This window comes from Balaenoptera musculus, chromosome 8 (genome assembly GCF_009873245.2).
Source record: "Balaenoptera musculus isolate JJ_BM4_2016_0621 chromosome 8, mBalMus1.pri.v3, whole genome shotgun sequence".
Classification (NCBI taxonomy): domain Eukaryota; kingdom Metazoa; phylum Chordata; class Mammalia; order Artiodactyla; family Balaenopteridae; genus Balaenoptera; species Balaenoptera musculus.
In genome coordinates this window covers 94,991,677-95,012,999 of record NC_045792.1, presented here as the reverse complement: position 1 = coordinate 95,012,999, position 21,323 = coordinate 94,991,677, and the positions used below count along the sequence as shown (strand labels likewise).

At 50.8% G+C, this 21,323-nt stretch overlaps 1 protein-coding gene across 5 annotated transcripts; it reads right to left on the bottom strand.

Moving 5' to 3' along the window:
- Positions 1–11,219: 11,219 nt before the first annotated feature.
- On the bottom strand, positions 11,220–18,750 carry SLC35C1 (solute carrier family 35 member C1). 5 transcript variants are annotated; one of them, XM_036861978.1, is made up of 3 exons: positions 18,727–18,750; positions 16,357–16,883; positions 11,220–13,139 (listed from the first exon to the last, which is right to left on the bottom strand). In XM_036861978.1, exons 2-3 carry the CDS (start codon positions 16,850–16,852, stop codon positions 12,580–12,582), a joined length of 1,056 nt encoding a protein of 351 aa, XP_036717873.1. In that variant the 5' UTR covers positions 16,853–16,883; positions 18,727–18,750; the 3' UTR covers positions 11,220–12,579. The 5 variants fall into 5 exon arrangements, with proteins under 5 accessions (XP_036717873.1, XP_036717868.1, XP_036717870.1 ...); XM_036861973.1 differs by lacking the exon at positions 18,727–18,750 and adding an exon at positions 18,543–18,617; XM_036861975.1 differs by lacking the exon at positions 18,727–18,750 and adding an exon at positions 18,543–18,592 and having other exon boundaries at positions 16,357–17,078.
- Positions 18,751–21,323: the final 2,573 nt, after the last annotated feature.

The following is a 21,323-nucleotide window of genomic DNA, read 5'->3' as shown; positions in this document are numbered from 1 at the left end:
TATAACAACGTCCCCCCACCAACAGTTGTGACAGCTAAATGTCTCCAGATATCGCCAGATGTCCCCGGAGGGACAAAATCACCCCCAGTGGACAACCGCCAAGCTAGAGGGTGAAGGCCTGAGAGGCAGAGGGAGCACTCATAAAGGCTGACCCAGGAACCTGGCCCAGATGGGGGCCCGGATGTGGGGGCGGAGGGAGGAAGTGGAGGAAAAGGGCGTGAGTTCATGGTGAAGAAGCAGAGCTAGGGGGTGGGGATCCCAGAAGAGCAGAGAACGGGATGCCCTGAGCAGAAGCGGGCAAAACCCTTGGAGGTGGTAGGGCCTACGGCTGCACCTGGGCTTTGGTTTCTTTGTTTCATGGAATTTTGTTTTCCCAATTGTAAAAGTGGTATAAGTTCATTCTAGACAATTTGGAGAGTCCGTTTTCCAGAAAATAAAAATCTCAAGTAATCCCCACATTCCACAATGGAGTTGGATGTGCTCCTTTGTTCTTTTCTTTTTTAAAATGTATTTATTTTATGTATTATTTGTTTTTGGCTGTGTTGGGTCTTTGTTGCTGCACACAGGCTTTCTCTAGTTGCGGTGAGCGGGGGATACTCTTCGTTGCGGTGTGCGGGCTTCTCATTGCGGTGGCTTCTCTTGTTGAGGAGCACGGGCTCTAGGCTGTGGGCTTCAGTAGTTGTGGCACGCGGGCTCAGTAGCTGTGGCTCGCGGGCTCTAGAGTGCAGGCTCAGTAGTTGTGGTGCACGGGCTTAGTTGCTCCGCGGCATGTGGGATCTTCGTGGACCAGGGCTCGAACCCATGTCCCCTGCAATGGCAGGAGGATTCTTAACCACTGCGCCACCAGGGAAGTCCCGCTCCTTTGTTCTTTTCATTTGACAAACATTTATTGAGAGCCGACTGTGTGCAGGCCCTGTCCAGGTGCGGGGACACCATGGAGTGTCTGTTTGGGTCTGTGGGGACTGTTGTCTTCCTCTACCGGCCCCGCCTTAAAGGATCTGTGTGGTGTCCCAGCCCTGCTCCTTGACCTGGATCTTTCTGGAATCAGCCCATGTGTCTCCATCTTTGAGGTCCTGCTTGAGCTGCCTCAGCCCACCTGTCAGCCAGCCTCCTTTCACCACCTCTTCCTTGCTTTCTGTGTGCCAGCCACTCTAGTGTTTGTTTTTCCTGTTTCATTTTCTTTTCTTTTTAAAAAATTGTGGTTAAAATATACATGACATAAAATTTACTATTTTATCCCTTTTTAAGTGTACAATTCAGAGCCATTAAGTACATTCACAATGTTGTGTGACCATCACCTCTCCCCATTTCCACAACTTTTTATCATCCCGAACTGAAACTGTATGCATTAAACAAAAACTCCACATACCCTCTTATTAGGCCCCAGTTACCTTTATTCTATTTTCTGTCACCATAAATTTGCCTATCTCAGGAATATAGAATCTAGGAATATAGAATTAACATTGTGCCCCATAGGGTTAAAAAAACCCATCTTGAAACCATGCCCCATAGGGTTAACAGAAACTGGTGACTAATAGAAATTCTTGAGCTAGCCTTACAGCTTACTAAAAACCCCCTCAGCTTCTAGCCTGCCTTCACTGAGCAATCTCGCCTTAATTATTCTGTTGTAAATTACATACCCTCCAAGCTTCACTTAGCCTAAACCATTAAAATGTTTGCCTGAGTTTTTTTCCAGGAACTTGGAGTCAGCTGTGTCTTGCTTGAGCTTGGCTGGTTGGGATGACCGACTCTAAAACTGGGCCTGTGCAGGTGTTGGATGAATGTCCATCTGACATCAGAGGGCCCAAAACTGCACCCTCAGTTAATGCTAAGTGCCTCCATTTTTGAACATCCCATGAAGAAGCATGTAACTCAGATATACCTGCACAGAACACAGATTACCTCACCTTTTCCCTACCTCCAATCACCTTTCCCCACACCTAAGACCAACCTGCTTTTTAACCCCGTAAATGTCCCATGCCCCTTGCCTTTGGGGAGGTGGATCTGAGATTTGTTCTCCTGTCTCCTTGCCTGGCTGCCTTGTGACTAAACCCTTTCTTTGCTGCAAACCTTGGCATCTCAGCGTTTGGCTGCGTGTTGGGCAAACAACCTGGTTCAGTAACAAAATCATATAAGAGGAATCATACAATATTTGTTCTTTTTTGTCTGGTTAATTTCACTTAGCATAATGTTTTCAAGGTTTATCCATGTTGTGCCATGTATCAGTACCTCATTCCTTTCTATGGCTGAATAGTATTCCATTGTATGTTTATTGCACTTTTGTTTATCCATTCATCTGTCCATGGACACTTGGGGTGTTTCAACCTCTTGGATACTGAGAAGAATAATAATGCTATGAACATCGGAGTACTCTTCCTCTTAAACAGCTTTACTGAGATATAATTTACCTACCCAAAAGATGCACCCGTTTTAAGTGTGCAATTCAATGCTTTTCATTATAGTCACAGAATTGTACAACTACAACCACAATCTAATTTTAGAACATTTTCCTGACTCCAAAAAGAAACACCCCCATACCCATTACCAACTACCCCCCATTCTCTCACCCTCACCCTCAGCCCTAGGCAGCCACTAATCTATTTTCTGTCTCTAGAGAATTGTCTATTCTGGACATTTCATATCAGCGCAATCATACATGATGTGGTCTCTTTTACCTGCTTCTTTCATTTAGCTTCATGTTTTTGAGCTTCCTCCATCACCGCCTGTTTTGTAAATACAATTTTATTAGAAAACAGCCCCATTCATTTTTTTTTAACATATGGTCGATGGCTGCTTTGAGCTACAAAGGCAGAGTTGCTGCAGAAACTATGGCCTGAAAAGCCAAAAACAGTTGCTATCCAGCTTTTTACAGAAAAAAGTTTGTCAACTCTTGATTTAGGCTCTTTAAGTTGGGTTTTCTAGCATCTAGACTTATAAAGACGCCCAAAGAAAAAGAACAAAATGAGGAGAAATTGATGCCAAGAACCCCAGGTCAAGGAAAGCAAAGAAACACAGTGCAGGGAAAACCCTCATTGCCTGGGAGCAGGAGACAGACCTGCTCAGCAGGAGAAACGACCTTAACACTGGCCTAGTAGGGCCCCGAACAATGTACTGAAAACTACAGGCGAGAGGCGTGTACAGAAACTGCATTGCCTTCCCTGTGGAAGAACAGTGAACGCGCTGTCTGGGGCAGGGGTTCTGCCTGTCACTGCCCATCTGGAGGCTAAAGGCTTCATGCTCTCTCACCTTTCTCCCCCAGTGCCATCACCTCTTTGCATGCTGGAATGCATTTTAAAAATATTTATTAGACTCATTGAATTGTATGCTTCGAACGAGTAAATTCGTCGGTGTGTGAATTATAGCTCAATAAAGACGTTTAAAAAAAATTTATTAAGAGCCTTCTCTGCAATAGCTTCTTTACCAGTACTGAGGATTCAGTCGTGAGCAAGAGAGTCCCCATTCCTGCTGTCAAGGACTTTACAGTCCAGTGTGGGAGACAGTGCTATGGAGGAAATGCCCAGGGGTGGGATCTTATTGCCGTAGCTAATGTCTATGAAGCACTTACCGTGTGCCAGGGACCTGCTCAACTCGTTTGATCCCCATGACAATTTGTGAGATACATCATTTTCTTATCACTATTTTGCAGGTGAGGAAACCAAGGCACAGAAAGTTTAAGGAACCCATGCAAGGTTGCACAGCTAGTCGGTAGCAGAGCTGGAATTTAAATCCAGGCAGTCTGGCTCTAGGGTCCAAGTTGGGTGAATAAAGGAGGGCTTCTCTGAGGAATTGGTGTTGTCCAGGTGTTCACAGTTGCCCCCTTCTTACCATCTGCTCTGTCTTGACCAAACTTTAGTCAGGCTTCTCCCTTTCCTACAGGCCCCTGGACTCTGCTTGCCCCAAGCCTGAGCAAGCACCAAAAAAGTAGAATGTGCCTCCCCTTATCAGCTTCTCCTGGGAACTGGCTGACTAAAGCCAGATGTTTTTCCTATCAGATCCCATTTGTCACTTCCCATTGCTTGTCTATCTCCCCTCCATAGATTCTACTTGCCTCCTCCTTTTTCCTAAGAGAAAAACCTTTCTCTTCTTGATTTTGAGATGCTCAAAGATTTCTGAGACTGGTGTGTTCTCTCTATTGCAGTAGCCTTTCTTTCTAATGAACGTGTCTCCCTATCTACGTCCAGATTTGTTTTTATTGGACAATGCTTGCACTGAGATCTGGGGGCTAGCAGGTGCAACTATGTGGAGAAGGGAGAAACAGTGCTGTGGGTAGAGAAAACATCATGTACAAAGGTCCTGAGGTGGGTGGGAGCATTAAGCACTAGAAGAATTAAAGATTAGATGCTAAATGAAATAAACCCCAGGTCAAGCACCCAGGTTCCCTCTATCCTTCCGCTCATCTGTCCTCAGGTGTTGGCTGCTTCCCTCAAGGTGGCAAAATGGCTACAGCAGCTCCACCCACCTACAGAATGCTTCCTTTGTAAGAGAGAGGAAAGTCTTTAGGGAAGCACGCCGTCAGACCTCTCCTCAGGTCTCATTGGCCAGGATTGCACACATGGCCTTGCCCAGGCCAATCTGATATGATTTAGACCGATCACAATTCACCCCTGGGGTTTGGATGGAGCTGGCCTCAGGGAAGCAAGAGTTCACCTGACACTTGAACAAAATGGGGGCTCTTTGGTCCAGAAGAGGGGGTTATTGGTGAACAACCAGCAGTGGCTGCCATTTGCACCTTCTATTAACATGATTAAAAGCCCTGAGGAATTTTTGGAGGAGGTTGATGGGATAGCATTCACTCTTTCACCCTCTCAAAATAAACTGTGAAGCCATACGCAAATATTCCTTATAATAATAGAAAGCTTTGTTATTATCGCTGTTATGTTAACTATTCTTAGTATTTGCAGTAGCAAAATCCATCACAGAAGCCCTCCAGGTCCTCTCCTGCATCCCTGCGCATTTCAAGGACAGTGTGAAGAGGGGCAGTAAAACTTTTCACACACTCTAAGGGCCTGTAAATGTTGTTTCTACTCATTGCTGCTGGAAAATGGTGGAAACAGCCAGAGTGACCCCCTTCAGGAAGCTTCTCTTCTGGGGAGGTGGCAAAAGAAGGGTGCTTTAGCTGGCTAAGTCAAGAGTGACAATCTCATCAGCTCTGGTTCACAGAGTTGCTGCCACCTTTGCTCCCTGGTTCTGTGTCCTACTCAACCTCTCACAGATGTGACGAGGCTGCCAAAGAAGTTATATTCTAAGAAAAAGGGCGTGAAATGGTGGCCTGAGGCTGAATCTGGTCCATGTGTGTGCCACACAGCCCACGCAGTATTTTATAAATCTGAGTCACTGTTTAAAAGAAATCAGGTGACCTCAGGTGACCTTTATTTCTCTTGCAAAAGTAGAAGTTCTAGCAATATAGGCCCAAGTGGCAAAAGATGAAAAGAACTCAGTCGTGTCTCCCCTGTTTGAAACTGTCCATTTCACCACAGCTCCCATCCAGCTCACCTTCCTCATTTGTGTTACTGGTGGTCCCCATTGCTGTCTTTATATCAGGAGTTCACTCCCGTGATAAATAAGTGTTCACCTTCCCTGTGATTGCAGCGGGAGGGAGGGAGAAGAGAAGGCAGATGAAGGAGGCAGGGATGGATGCAGCAACAGAGCCCCGGTGTCTCCAGCTCCTGCCAGGGCAGCTCTTTCCCACCCAGCGGGCTGGAAGGCTGCTCTGGGCAGGTCTCAGAGCTGAATCCCCAGGGCCCGTGTGGCAGAGGGGACAAAGTCCTATCGTTTTTTCTGCCATGAGCTTCCATCTAATAATCACAGCTGCTGTTTATGTAGCAGACAGTGTGCTAAGCGTGCAACACGCGTTATCTCATCCAGTCACTGCACTGCTCTCTGCAGTAGCAACTATCATCAATCCTCTCTCTACATATCAGGCAACTGAGGCTCAGAGACATCAAGTCATTTGCCTATGGCCACACAGCTAGGAAGTGGCCAGGAAACTGAGCCTGCAGAGATGTTATCTGACTCACACAAAGACGCCCAGTCAGCACATGGCAGAGCTGGGATTCCAACTTAGGTCCAATTGCCTAGAAGTTGAAAACTGGTGGCCAGAGGGGCAAACTAGTTTTGGAAATTAGGAAGTTGGGGCCTTTTGCTGGGTTCACTGGCCCCCAGTTTGCTATAGGCTCCACTAATCCCTGTTGACTCACACCCTGGCCTCTCCCCTTGCCTGTTACTTGCCTGGCCTCTGGAGAAGGTGACAACCTTCATGTTCTTTTTATGCCCCCTCACCTTCCCACAGAGTCCGACTCAAGTGAATATGAGCTCTTGGTCCCAGGACAGAGCTGGAGGTCTGTGTTTGTCTCTGTTGACCCCATCCCACCAGGTTTCATGGGAGTTGAGAGCTGAGATCGATGAGATATGGTTTGGGTTCGGGTTCAGCTCCACGACCATGATGCTGTTCCAGAGCCCAGGTTTTGTTGGATAGATTGGGTTGGCTTCAGGATCCACTAGTTAACTGGGGTGGTGGTTGAATTGATTTTACTGTTTTAAGTCATTTCTTTCCATCTGAGATTCAGTGCAAAGTGATCCTGCTTTAAATCAGGGTTATTAAAGGGGGTTTAGGATTACCTGAGATGAAGATGTAAAGAGACTAGCTCAGGCCCTGCATATAGCGGGCACTCACTAAGGACCAGGGGAATGAAAAATGAGGTAAGGCAGGGACCCTGTACATAGTGACCTGGGGAGGAAGCAGAGAGAGTCTCGCTAGCTGGATGGAAAATCACATAAGCCTTCTGGGGCTACAGAGCAGCCTGGAAGCCAGACTGCAGGACTCGTAGAAATGCAGCCACCCACAACGAGCCCCACCCTCACACCACAGGCTACTTCCACCTGGCTGGGGCTCACCTGAGACTACTTCCTCCTCCCAAGCCAGCCTGTACCTGGACAGAAAGCTGATGGGGAGTGGGAGTTGTAGAAATGAACAAAGATCACCCAAATGAGAACAAACAGGCTATTTATTCGGGGCTTGCTCTAGCGGGGGAGTCAGCCACCATCACTTGTAACGTGGCAAAGATTTGAAGGCAGGCCGAGGAATGGGAAAGCTTTATAGTGAGAAAAGGCAAGGCTTCAGGAGGCTGTTAAACTGATGGGGAAGCTGGAGGTGCGCTGATTACAAGGGGGCAGGACGCCTTATGTGACTGGTTGGTCCTTAGTTGGAAGTAGGGGGTGCGGGCCAAAGTAGGGAAACAGGCAGTCGTTCCCCAGGTCCTGACTGTCCTGGGCTCACGTCTGTGGAGATACTGGTTTGGGTTCCAGAGCCGATTGCTGCCGAAGCTATGGGTCGGAGTTCTATTGTCATATATGGTTTGGCCAATGTCCGTTTGTATATTCAGTCTCACTGTGCAGAGAGGGAACCTAGCTCTGTGATTTGGGTCACGTTGCTTATTTTTCTGTGTCTTGGTTCCCTCATCTGTGAAAGGGGGATGTTAATAGTACCCGTTGCAGATGTTAATACGGGTCAAGTGCTTAGAATAGCACCTGGCATGTGGTGAGTATCTAACAATTGCTAGCAATAATAATAATCATGGTGATTATTATTATTTCTAAAAATGATGATGATGATGATGCTTAGAGAAAGGGCACTGGCCTGGGAGGAGGGGTCTGGGTTCCATCGCGCTGCGGCCTCGGGCAAGTCTGTCATGCATTCTGAGCCTCAGGCTTGTCTGTGGAATCTGGGGCCGGACTCTGATTTCCCAACTCATTCCCAGCTCTCATGTTATAGATTCCCCACCTGTGCTCACCAGGTGCCGGACATCCTGCTGTCGTCCCCACGCTAGTAACCACCCCTCCCTGCCCCACACCACCCATAGCCTTCCTTCACCTGAGCTCCCAGCACATCTGGACCAGGTGCTTCAGTGCAGCAGGCTCTGCTGTCCCATTTCAGCTGGTTTCAGGTCCTAAATTTAGCCCTTTCACAGGAGCCAAGGTTTCGGGGGAGGCGGGGGGGTGGGCTGGGGGAGGGCTGCATCTGGTGAGGCCGCTGTGGGAAGCAAATCAGACAGGGGGGCCCGCAGGGCTGAGTACCACACTGTTTTGTCATTGGTGTTCCGGACTAGTCATTTGACCCTTTGGGGCCTCAGTTTTCTCATCTAGTAACTAAATTTCATGTATGTTGACTCCTTAAATCAACATATTATCTCTTAATTAGAACAACTATCTTTTCTTTCATATGAGGAAAAGGATCAGAGAGGTTAACTGATTTATCTAATTCATTCTCCTCACAGCAGCTAGAGGGAACTTTTTAAGCTATAAACCAGTCATGGCACTCCCAGTGGCTTCCCCAGGCACTGAGAATAAATCTAACCTCCTTGCTGTGGTCAGTAAGGTGCTCCCCCGCTGGAACTTGGTCTCTGACCTCCTCTCCACCCCATGGTGAGTGGAACCAAAAGGAGCCAGTGTTTCCAAGTAATGTCAGAAAGTTGCCAAGTCTGTCTCTTCCGCCTTTCCTATTCCTGGGATTTTTTTTTTAATACAAATTTATTTATTTTCATTTTTGGCTGCATTGGGTCTTTGTTGCTGCGCGCAGGCTTTTTTTAGCTGCGGCGAGTGGGGGCTCGTCTTCGTTGTGGTGCGTGGGCTTCTCATTGTGGTGGCTTCTCTTGTTGCAGAGCACGGGCTCTAGGCACGCGGGGTTCAGTAGCTGTGGCACGTGGACTCAGTAGTTGTGGTTTGCGGGCTCTAGAGTGCAGGCTCAGTAGTTGTGGTGCACAGGCTTAGTTGCTCCGTGGCATGTGGGATCTTCCTGGACCAGGGATCGAACCCGTGTCCCCTGCATTGGCAGGCAGATTCTTAACCACTGTGCCACCAGGGAAGTCCTTATTCCTGGGATTTTTGTCCCCTGGGAATAGCTGGTTCCCTAACTCTGCTCCTACCCGCCTGGACTTCTCTCTGGTTCTGGACCACACCAACTCTTCCTTCCTCAGGGCCTTTGCATGGGCTGTAACCTCTGCCTGGGATGCCTTTTCTTTAGCTCTTCCTATGGCTGGCTGCTTCCCATCATTTGGGTCTGAGGTTAAATGTGCTCAGAGAGAGGCCTTCTCTGATTCTTTTGTCTAGAGAAGGTTCCCCTCTGATAGTCTCCATTTTGGCTTTTTTGTTTTCTTCATTGTCCTCAACATGCTGTATTTATTTGTTTACTTGTTTTTAGTGTCTTGTCCACTGTTTGTCTCCCTAGTGCCTGGTGCATAGTTAATACTCCAAGAGATTGTTGTTTGTTGATGTTGATAAGAACAATAGCTCACTGTATTTCCAGAATGATGCTGAGCATTAATTCACAATCATTTTGTGTGGCAGGATGGACAAGGATTATCCCCATATCTCAGATAGGAAAAGTGAGGCCTGGAAAGGTTAGGGGACTTGCCTGAGGCCCCCTAGCTTCTAAGAAGTGGAACCCAGTTCTCCTGACTCCTGGTCAAGTGCTCTTCAAAAACAGAAGTGAAGAGCGACGCATTCTGAAGCAGAGGTGTGCTGCAGTGTTGGCCCAGCTCACTGTTCCTAAATTCTCCATCTTCACCCACCAATTTTTTTGGCTGGTCAGGCTGACTTCCATATCCCTGCCTTTTGTACCAGGCATTTTTTTTGTTTGTTGTTTGGGGCAAGTTAAAATATATTTTCTGAGTTTTTTTTTTTTTTTTTTAATTGTATCCACCCTATTTCAGGTTATCTTTGTTGATGTGTATATGACATTTATATGGTTTTTTTTAACCCTTCCTGGCTTTTTTTTTTAGAGGAAACTTTCAAGAGAAACTCCTTCTTGATAGGTACATTTTTTTCTTTAGCAACTTGTTATCACTGGAATCAAAGGGAGAAAGTGATCTCTTTTTCCATTGGTTGTATTTGTATGTCACAAACAAAAGACAATTTGTTCAAAAAAAAAAAAGGGACAAAAGAGAAGGGGAACAGTGGGTTTGCAGGGGAAGGAGCACCTCTTCTGCTGCTTGCAGGGGAAACATTCCTGGAGGCGGTCTTGGCTCCTTTAAATACCATAGAGATGAGCTGGGGGCGGCGGTGCTGACTGTGGGAGAGGCTGGGATGCTGGAAGGCTGGTCTGGCTGTTCCCTGGGCTTCATCTGCATCAGAACTGGGGTCTTCTGCCGCGTGTGGATTCAAACCCATCCACATACACTGCACATCTTTGTGTTTTTCTGTATGGGGGTCTTGCACAGTAGGCTGTTCAGTTGTGTCGTGAGAGTTAAGGCTGCCTGAATTTTTTTCAAACTATTTAGGTTTTTCTTGAATCTTGTTCAAGAAAGTGCAACTAACATTAAGAAGGTTATCTCAATTTTCTGATCATACAAGGGGTGCAGAAACGATTATGTCCCTTCTCTGTTTAAGGGACCTGGTGATGGTTTTAAAATCGTTTAGAATCAAGTCCAGATTGACCACTGCATTCAAGGCTGTTCATGCCATGGCCCACCCTCCTTTCCTATCCACCCTCCCCCCCCCCCCCAGAAAAAACCTCTCACCACTCCCCATGTGCTCTTTCCTCCGCTTAACCTTGTTTCCTGGGCCAGTCTACCCTTGCTCCTGGAGCCCCCTACTTGCCCAGTAATATTCAGTTCAAACATCTTGGCCCTTGTGAAGACTTGGTCTCTTCATCTTCTGAGACCTCAGGGCAATACGGCATCTGTTATGGGGACCTTGATGTGTGTTTATATTTGAGACCCTTAAAGCAGATTTGGGTCTTCATACCAGTATGTTCTACCACAGTGCCTGGCACGTAGTAGATGCTCAAAAAATGCTGGGTACAGTTAAGGGCATTGTGGTTAAGTACCTGTGCTCTGAAGGCAGAGACCTCCGTCTGAATCCTACTGCTGCCTCTTCCTTCCTGTGCTCCTCCTTGAGCCTCAGTGTCCTCATCTGTAAAATGGGGGATCAGCGATGGTGCCCACCTCAAGGTGCGTGGGAGGGTGTGGATATGAATGGTGGAATAGAGGACTCAGCAGTGTCTTGCCTCCAGCAAGTGCCCAGTAACTGGCAACAAGCACCAATACGAAACCTGAGGTCCGGAAGGAGTCTTGATATTTGGATCAACCGCTTGCCTGGAGGGAGAACAGATTCTTAGAAGGGCTGTCCTGCTAGAACCCAGGCTTGGCGATGGCAGGGATGAGCCTTCGTTCATAAATCCCAGCCAGACCCTGCCTGTCCCTTCTCGCTGCACACACACAGGATGTCTTACTCTGATTTTTAATTAAATCACACACAATTCAGGGCATCAGGCCCCACCAACTTCATTAGAAACCACCTGGGATTGTGCGGGGACTGGAAGAGAGTACTCGTGAGAAGACCCACTCTCCCCAGCCTTTCGTTACAGGGGCTGAAAACATCAGGAGTTACCCCAAGGAGTTTTGTTCCACTTGGTGGAACAAAACACCCAACAGAAGGGACAGGAGTTGTGAAAGCCACCCTCAGGCCCGGAGGGTGTGGTGAGGGGAAGGGAAGATTCTTTCGGCCCCAAACTCGGGGAAGTTTGTAATTGTTAGCTTAACACCTTCATCAAGAGCAGGTTACAACACCTGCCCTGCAGGGACCTGGATCTTGGGGGGCCCAGCACAGCTTAGGTGGAAGGCTCTGACCCTGGCTCCATCAGCATGCCCTGGAGAGGCAGAGATGGGAGAAGCCAAAGCGGCTCCCTGCCTCCACTTCTGGGGGGCTGTTACCTGAGCCAGGTAATTGTTTGTGCCAGGTAGCAGTTGCCCCTCAGGGGCAGGGGAGTGAGGCGGGCAAAACTGGTGTTAGCAACTGTGGGAGGGTGTTAATGACTGCCACATTCAAACAGTGGAAACGTGGCGTGCAGACAGTGGGTGGGTGGGGGAAGGGCGCAGGGAAAAGGCGCTCTCCCATGATGCGGCCCACTCCCAGGCCACTTCCCAGCAGCCCCTGCAGGTGCCTGGGCCAGGCTCGGGTACCGCTGATCCTTCACCCCCTTGCACGGGGGCTGCTGGTCTCAATGCAGAGAAGAGAGAATGTTTGTTCATTTCCTCCCTCAGCCCAGCCTACACTTTCCTCCAAAAGAAGGCTGGTTTGGGGTGGGCCAAAACTATGCTGCCTGCCCCGGGGCACAGAGGTGTGAGGTTTCCCAAATTCTAAGCCTGTGGTGGGGTCACACCCCCATCTCCCCTGAGTCCAAGTGAAGACGTAATGGCTTTGCCAATACTGTCCCTTAAAGGTTGTGGCCTGTCCCCAACCCCAAAGGTCATGTGGAGGTAGGAGGCCCTGGCAGGGGGACAGGAAGGGGTGCTGTCTCTCTCCTACTCCCAGAGAGCTGGTGCTCTTCCAGAGAACCTAACTGGCTCTTCCCATGGGGGACCCTCCTCCCTAGGGAAGGACAAAAACCCAGAAATAGGAAAGGGGGTCGAGACAGGTTTGGCAACTTTCTGACATCACTTGGAAACACTGGTTCCATTTCAACCACCAGATTCCCATCAGGTCTGTAAGGCCACTGTCTCTGGGTCCAGAGAGACACCTTCACCGCATTCATGGGCGTTCTCCCTGGGCTGGGCGGGGCCATCGCAGGGTCTCCGGAGAAGCTCACACCTCCACGTTACTCTTCTCCTCCTCCTTGGGGCGGGGCTCCTCCTGAATCTTTTTCATCTCCCAGCCCCTGGCCCAGGTATAGGCGGAGGAGCCTCCCAGCACCATCATGTTGCTCATCCACCAGAGGAAGCTCTTCGTCTCCTCGTAGTAGAGGACGGCCAGCACCGTCTGGGCGCAGGCTTTGGCTGTGCCGGACACGTTGTGGGTCAGGGGACTGGTGAACTTGATCTGCAGTCCTGTTACATAGCCGATGGCGAAGCCAAACAGGCCGCCCAGCGTCATCATGCCCCAGAAGTGGGCGCTGCCCAGCTGGGGGAAGTTGTAGAGGGCCGGGAGCTCCCCCAGCAGCAGGAGCAGGGGCAGAAAGAGGACGCAGGCGTTGACGTTGTTGTAGAAGGTCAGACGCCAGATGCTGCCGTCCACCGCCGGGAGCACCTTCTTGGTGTAGATGGCGTTGAGTGAGACGCAGAGGCTGGCGAGCACGCCAAAAAGGGTGCCCGTCCAAGACAGGGTACCCTCTGCGCCCTCCTGGTCCACACCAAGCCAGAAGCCACCTATAGTAGGGAGAGGAGGAGAAGGGCGAGGGGGATGAGGATGGGCAGGAGGAAGGACAGAGAATTTTGCCACCAAATTTCACAGACTGTGTAACGCTGTCCTCATCATCCCATCCTCCCTGCTCTTCCTGCAAGAAACGTGTGCAAAGTCTCCCCTACATGCTAAGCACAACGCAGGGCTGGGGAAGTAGCCCAGGACATGAACCCTTCCTTACGGAGCTCATATTCTGGCAGAGGAGAGAGACATTAAAACGATTCATTTCCCAATGACTTCTTTAATTACAATTGTAATGAGGCCCATAAAACAGTACAGGGTGCTGTGAGAACCCATAACTGGGTGACTGTGCTGGCCTGGGGCACCTGGAAAGCAACATTTGAAATGAGCTCTGAAGGATGAGCACAGATACAGCACTTAGTGGTTAAGATGACCTTGGGAAAGCGACTTAAGGTCTCGGAGCCTCGGCTTCCCGGTCTGTAAAATGGGAGCCTACAATGGTTAGAAGCACTTGTGGCCTGAGGTCTTTGGGGATAGTCACTCTTTCTGAGACTCTCACGTTGTGAAAGCTCCTGCTCACAGAGCCTCCATGGCACCCCACTGCCCCCCAAGTCTGCAAGGAGTCTCAGCCTGGCACGCTGGGCTTCCCACGCCCTTGCCACGACCTGTGTCTCTGTGTCACGATCACCCCGAGTCCTCTCTCATCTCCCTGCTTCTCACACCAGAGCTCAGTGTCCTTGACCATTTACTGCACCAGAAGCACCCTCCTCCTTCCTGGGAGATTCCACTCATTCTTCAGGGTCAAAGCCAGTCTCTCCAGGGGTGAAGTCTTTCCTGATACCCCCAGCACCCGACCTCTTCCTGGCCTCCTCCTGCTGTGCTTTCCTTCAAGACCCTTGCCTGCCCTGGGCTGCTAGGCACCTGCCTGTGGGGACAGTACAGTCTCTTTAGCTAGATCCCACCTTCCCAGAAGGCAGGGGCTGAATCTTACACATGTTGTATCTCCCGCGACGTGGTTTTGGTGTCAGAGAGATTTGGGCTCTGATCAGGCTCTGCTATTTAGAGGCTGGGTGGCCTGGGGACAGTTTACTTAACTTCTCTGAGCTCCCATTTCCTTCAGCTGTAGAGAGCTGGGTCACATTCTTGACCCTCCCACTCCAATCAATCTACTCTCCGCCTTGCAAACAGAATGATCTTCCTACAGTACAGATCTGCTCAGGTCCTGTCCTGGCTTAAGGCCCCTCTGTGCCTCCCCACTGCCCTCAGGAAATAGTCCAGACTCACTTAACTTGGGCAGCCTCAGGGGTGCATCTTGCTCTGGCCCAGCCATGCAGAAATGCGCATGTGTTTTCTACTGACTAGAACATTCTCTCCTCACTCCTTCCTTATACCCATCTAGTACTTTCTCCGGAATGCCTGCTTAGATTCCTCCCTCCCCACTCCCCACCAGGGTTTCCACAGCACCTTTTGTGTCCCAATCCCAGGAGGCCTGGAGAGTCACCTGAGACCCATCTTCCCCCAGGAGGAGGAAGGAAGGAAGGGGAAACACTGCGGAGAGGAAGCCAGGTGCTGGGCCAGCAGAGAGCACCAGCCTCCAGGGCGCCTGCCCCATCAGGCTGGCCAGAGAATGCACTTTCCCAGAAGCTATCTCACCATCTGCTACTTTGATTACTTTTTGGGACTTGGGCCTAGTTTCCCTAATGACTTCACTGGTCGGCATGCAAATTTGCCAACCAGGAGGTCCCTCCCACTCCACCCCTTATAGGGTCAGCAGGGCTGAAGTGGAGATCCCTGGGGCATTTGGCTAAGTGAGGCCTGGGAGCCCATACCAGCTCCCTTGGGGAGGAAGTGGGAGCAGCGAGCCCAATCTGCCAGGGGTCTTAGCAGCTCCCCCCAACTCCAACCTCTGCCCTGCTCCCTCTCCCACCTTGGACCTAGACTGGGCAGCCCTAGGTCCCGAAGTGGCTCAGTGAGGGGAACATTTTCTAGGACAGGTGGCCTGGGATGGGCCTCTCCCCGGCAGCCAGTGCAGCTCAGCCTGAGACTCTGAGACACCAACTGAGAATATGTAGGTCAACCAAGAAGAAATTTGCAGCACCAGGAGGAACCTGAACAGGTTCAAAGAAAGATCCCATTCCTGGATGACTGAGCCCCAGGAGGGCTCTGAGGGGGTGGGAAGCTGGGGGTGCTCTTACCTAATGGGCTGCAATAAAACATTTTGTGACGATGGAAATGCTCTGTCATCTGTGCTGTCCAATACAGTAGCCACTGGCTACACGTGGCGACTAAGCACTTGAAATGTGGCTACAGAATCAGGTAACAACACCTGCAACTGAATAACTGAATTTTAAAAATTTCACTGAATTTGAATTGGAATAGACACATGTGGTCCGTGGCTGCTGAACTGGATAGTGCAGTTCTAACCTCTAGGGGACAAGAACAGAGCAGAGTGGTTAGAAGCACAGGCCTGGGGGTCCGGCCAATCTGAGTTTGCATCCCAGCATGGCTACTTCCTAGCTGTGGGGCTCTGGGTAAGTGACTTAACCTCTCTGAGTGTCAGTTTCCTTGTCTGTGTAGAGTTGATCACGGTGATGCCACCACCCAGGGGATCTCTGGGGAACATAGGAGATGCTGTATGCGAATGATTAGCACAATGTCCCCATCAATCATTTTTATTTTCTGAGGGTCAAGTCTGGGAAGACGGCTAAGTTATCTCAAAGCATATCTCTTGCCACTGACTCAGGCGTTATTGTAAGCCTGCAAGGTCAGACGGTGATGGTATATTTATTACAAGATGCCATGTCCTCTAGAAAGAGCACTGGATGGGGAGTCAGGACACTTGAAGTCTTGAGAAGCAAGAGAGTATAGTGGTCAAGTGTAAGGAACCAGATTACTTGAGATCAGATCCCACCTCTGCCACTTAGCTGAGTGATCTTTGACAAATTGCTTAACTTCTCTGTGCCTTGGTTTTCCCTCTGTGAAATGTAGATTAGAATCCCATCTTGTTTGAAGGGCCCTAATTGGGCCCCTAACTTGCTAGGTGACCTCCAGAAAGTTACTTGCTTTCTCTGGACCCCAGGCTCTTCCTCATATGACTGTCACGACAAGGGAGCTGGGACAGATAAAGTCAAAGGTGTTTGACAGTGTTGTTCTTTAGGGTTTTGGCCCCCATCTTCCCCCACCCCCCACAGCCATTCCCCGTGGCCCTGGCTGGCCACTCACCAATGATGATGCTGCAGGCGAGCAGGGCATAGAAGGAGGTGGTTTGCTTGAGCAGCAGGTAGGAGAGCAGCACATTGAAGACGGTGGTGAGTGAGCGGCCCACGTTGTAGAAGGCCACACCCACATATTTGAGGCAGAGGTTATTGAAGGTGATCATGCCAATGAAGACCACCGACAGGGGCAGGATGCTTCGGGCCACCCTGAGGTCCAGGCGCAGGGTAGGGAAGTCCATGGTACCAGGGCAGCAGGTGGCCAGTGAGCTGAGGCCCTTGCACAGCAGCGCGGTCACCAGGCACTGGTAGAAGGTGACGAAGATGGGGGTGTCCAGCCGTAGGGAGGGGCTATCCAGCAGGTACTTGTTAAGGAACACCATGGAGATGGACGTGACCCAGTAGAGAGAGACTACCAGAGCGATCTGCAGTGCCCGCAGCACAAAGGGCTTCTCGTGGCTGGCCTCTGCCTCTCCGGAGGGGTCGGAAGTCCCCATCAGTGCCATGTGCAGGATCTTTGACCGCTTCAGAGAGGCCCTGTTCATGGTAGCAGAGGAGCTGGGTCACCCTACAGCCAGACTGATTTCCTGGAGTACGGAGCTGTGGGCTCACTTCTGCTTTCTGCAAGCTGAAGTCCTCAACTGTCACATGGCAGGTGGCCTGGAGGCCTCCCACCCTTCTCCTGGATGGAGAGGTTCTGCTCTGGGGTGAGTCCCACAACCTGCTGCCACCCTGAGGGGGTTCATGAGACAGACACAGGGAAGAGGTGAGGGACGGGCTAAGGTTGGACAGAGATGACAGGTCAGGGGAGAAGGGGCTGGGACCTAGCAAGAAGGATTCGCAGGAAGGGGGGTGGCGGGGGAGAGATATGGAAGGAAAAGGGGGAGAAATGCAGGGCGGAGGTGCTAGAAAAGGGCGGAGGACAGCGTGAGGAAGAGGTGCAGAGAGAGACAGGCATGGGTTGCTACGGGAGAGAAAGGTTTGCAGGGTCAGAGGGGGAGGCATGCAAGGAGCTGAAAGGAGAGCGTGCGGGGGGTTTGGAAAGAGGGTGCAGGCGAGGTCAGAGACGCTCAGGGCCCAGGTGCTTTGGACCGGAAGGAAGCTGGGCCAGTACAAGCCCCAGGCGGGCGGTCTTCCCAGGTGCCGGCCCTAGCTCCGCCCCGCAGCCTCCGGACTTCCGAGGCCGCTCCCGCCGGCGAGGCGGGCCCAGGACTCATTTCCTGACACGCCCCCAACCGCCTCCTTAAAGAGCCCGCAAGCCCAGCGTCTCCCTTAAAGCCACAGCCTCAGAGAAATGGCCTTCGGAGTCAGGCTCGCGTCAGGTCCCTGGCAGCCCTTGTGCGCTCCCTGCCCGCCCTTGTGCGCTCCCTGCCCGCAGATGGTGGTGCTGGTGTTAGATCTCGGTAGCCGCGGGAGGTACCTGTGGCTGCTAGAGCCTCGGCCCCCTTCCTTCCCCCAGTCCCCCTCCTCCGCCCCTGCTCCATATCCTCTAGAGGCTTAACGCCTCTCGACTCGGCTCATCTGCAGGTCCACGTTTCCCCTCATCCCCGGGCAGGACTGCGTCCCCAGAGCCTTGGGACCACCCCGCGTTCCCCGGCGTCTAGAGAACACCCGCCCCGTAACCTGCCCCGCGTCCCTCTACCTAGTCCCGCTCACACTTCCAAAACCTTGTTGCAGTCTCCTCCTTCCCCCTACTTTCACCTCCCCATCCCTCTCCCGAGCCGGAGACCCCCAGCAGCGCCCCCCACCCCATCCCACCCCCGATTCGAGACCCTCCCGGCGGCCGGATCCGAGCCTCAAGTCAGCACCCCCTCCCCAAACACCCTCTCCAGGCCGGGCTCAGCCGCAAGCTCCGACCCCGGTGCTGGCGTTCCCTGGCCGCGAAGGCGACCCCGCGCTCACCCCCGTCCTCTGCACCTGCCGCCGGCCCGCGCCACATTGAGCCGCACCTGCAGCGCCGCGCCCAGGGCCGCGCCCGCGGGAGATTACTTCCTGCTCTCCCAGCTACGGGCGTGGGCGCCGCGCCAGCCTCGCCGGCCTGCTCCCCACGTGGACCCGGGGTGGCGGCGGGGCGATCCGGGCGGTAGCCTGACCTTGGCCCCGGGTTATCCCACCGGTCGTGGGAGCAGGCCCCCTTCTCTTTCCAAGGCCACCCCAGACCGGGGTATACCGCCCAGGATCCACCGCTCCAGTTACCGCGGCTTGCACGTCCCAGTACCCGGCTGCATTCGTGGCCCGCTGCCGCGCACCCGGTCTGTGCTTCCAAAAGTGTGTTCGGGGAACAGCCGGGATTCTTCCTGCCAGCAGTTAGTGGAGGGTCCCCCTCCCCCTCCCAGGGACGGGCCCTGGGAAATGGTCACCAGCCTGGGCCGTCACTCACCAGACAGCCGGGAGGACCGACTTCTTCCTGGTACCCGCTCTAGCACCAACGTTGGGTAGCTCACTTCTCCGGAGTTATCGTCATTAAAACTAGGGGTCTGGACTATACCAGTGGGTCTCAACCTCCTTGCTCAAAACCCTAGCTGATATGGTTGAAAGTAGAGACTACTATTTGTTTGTAGGATGTCAAATACCATTTAATTAGTACCATTTGATTTATGGGTGAGATGTCTGAGATTTGCTTCGAAATACTCAGAATACTCACCCCCACCCCCCAAAATATCCCCAACGGTTGATAGATAAAACGAGATAGGCAATTGTTAAAGTTAGGCATGGGAACATGGAGGGTATAGGAGTCTCTTTACTTCTGTGTACATTTGAAAATTTCCATAATAAGAAGGTAAAATGTATGGAGTACATTTAAAGTCTCACTTGCTAACTGCATAAACCCTCGCCCCAGTTTAACACAGCCCTTGGTGGGCTATGGGAACTGGAAGGGTTACAGGGAAATGAGCACCATCCAACAGCCCCAGGGCAGGTACAGCCTCCGGAGGGTGAGCTCTGCCCCAGGCCTGTCCTCTTCCAACCGCTCTGGCACTTGCTCTGTAATACCTGCACTGCCCCTTCCTCTAGAAATGGGACTTCCTGCTTCCTAGTTATGGGCTGGTCTCCAGGTGGAGGATGCCATCTGATCGCCTTGTCACCTTTGAATCAAATTACCCTTTGGAGGAAGGAAAGACTTAAAGGGACTGAGCTGGTCCTCTGACCCCTACTTGGAGAGTCTCATTCCAGGGTCAAACTTTAAAGGTTGTGGGTTTCAGTTTATTAAGAGCAGCCCCTAGGTGCTCTTCTCTCTTAGGCCTGATATTTCACTGTGACAAATACTTTAATGGCAAACAGGGCATACTCTGAGAGGCCCTGGTTTCCTGGAAGGGCCCTTCTCCTTGGCAGGTTAACAGGAATTAATTTATCTGATGAATGTGCTGTCACCCGGATCCCCTAGGGCAGAGATATATACTGTATAAAGGCCAGATGCACTTCACCAAGAGAGACCCAGGGACAGTCCACACTGGATGTTTGGGGCACAGTCTGGGCTCCCCATGTGCCAGGAGACCAAGGTGTATCCCTGTGTCCAATCCCTCCCCTTATGTTGTACCTGAAATTCCATCATTAGCTTCGCTCCCTTGGATTAAGGTTGTAATAGGTCACTACAGTAAATCTCATAGATCCCAATCCTTTTGGCTCTTTATGAGGGAAGGGGAAGTGGGGATGTTTCTTAGGGGTCTAAGGCCTCAGGAATTGTGCACTTTGCACAACCTGCTTTTGAATTTTTCTTAAGGAATGTTAATTGTTTAAACCATTCATAAAGGGTGATGTTTTAGGTCTTGTCAAGAGTAATTACCCAGGGTGTGAACTTGGTATGTGGCAGAACATAAGGTCACTAGTGTGGCAGTTGGGCCCTTTTTGGGTGTGGTCCTATTTTCTTGCCGTGGCTGGGAGCCACTGATGACGTCAGAAGAAGACGATGTCTACCTGACAGGGTGAACAGAACTAACCTCCCAGGTGTGTGGGACAGTGGATCGGTAGCAGAAGGGCCTGAGAGCTCCTGGGAACACACAGGCATTGACTGTCTCACCCATGAGTTCAACAAGGGCTCCTGAGCCTACGCCATGCAGTGGACATCACTGTTTTCTACCAGAATTCATTCTCCCATTTGTCCAAGATAATTGGATGGTTGCCCAGCCAGAGAGCACAGTTCCAGCCTCCCTTGTGGGTAGGTGAACCACATGACTCCGTGGCTGGGGAATGGAGGTGATGTGTTGCACTTTCCAGGTCTAGGCCTTAAACGTTAGGTGGGCGCTCTTCCTTGTTCTCTCCTCCTCTTCCTATAACCTGCAACCCAAATGTGCCTATAACACAGCTGTTACCATGGAGACGAGGTCAATTTTTAGGGGCTGTGGGAGCAAGATGATGAAAAGAGCCAGGGTCTGTGACTGTGTGGAGTAGAGCCACCTGCCAACCTGCCCTGCCTACCTTGAGACTGTTCTATGAGAGGGGAATCAACTTGCGTGCTTTATACACCTCTGCAGTTATGAAGTGGTCTCTTTGTTACAGCAGTTAGGCCTTTACCCACAATACCCATCGTAGTCTATATTCCCTTCTCCTCGAACATATATGTATTCTCTAGGCAAAATTAAGAAGGCATGACGTTGTCAGTCTGATCCCTCTCTCTCTTGCTTTTTCTCTCTCTCAGTTCATTATCTATCTATCTATCCATCCATTCATTCATCCTGTTCCTATCCAGGACCTGGCACAATTCCTGCCACGAAAGCTGCTCAGTACCTCTTTGCGGAATGAATGAAAGTCACACCACAACTAGGAGTACCTGAAAATCAAGGCTGATTTAAGACCTTTATTGGCCCTATACCCTGAAAAGCTTATAAGTCTCCGCATTCACCCTATATGTGATTCAAAATAAAAATTAATACTAAACTGTAAAATAAATGTAAGGAGAGAAAAAAAATGTTCTGTTTTTCTCATGGTGATTGGAATATTCTCTGGAAAATAATATATTCTTTCCAGGAAAAAAAAATTATG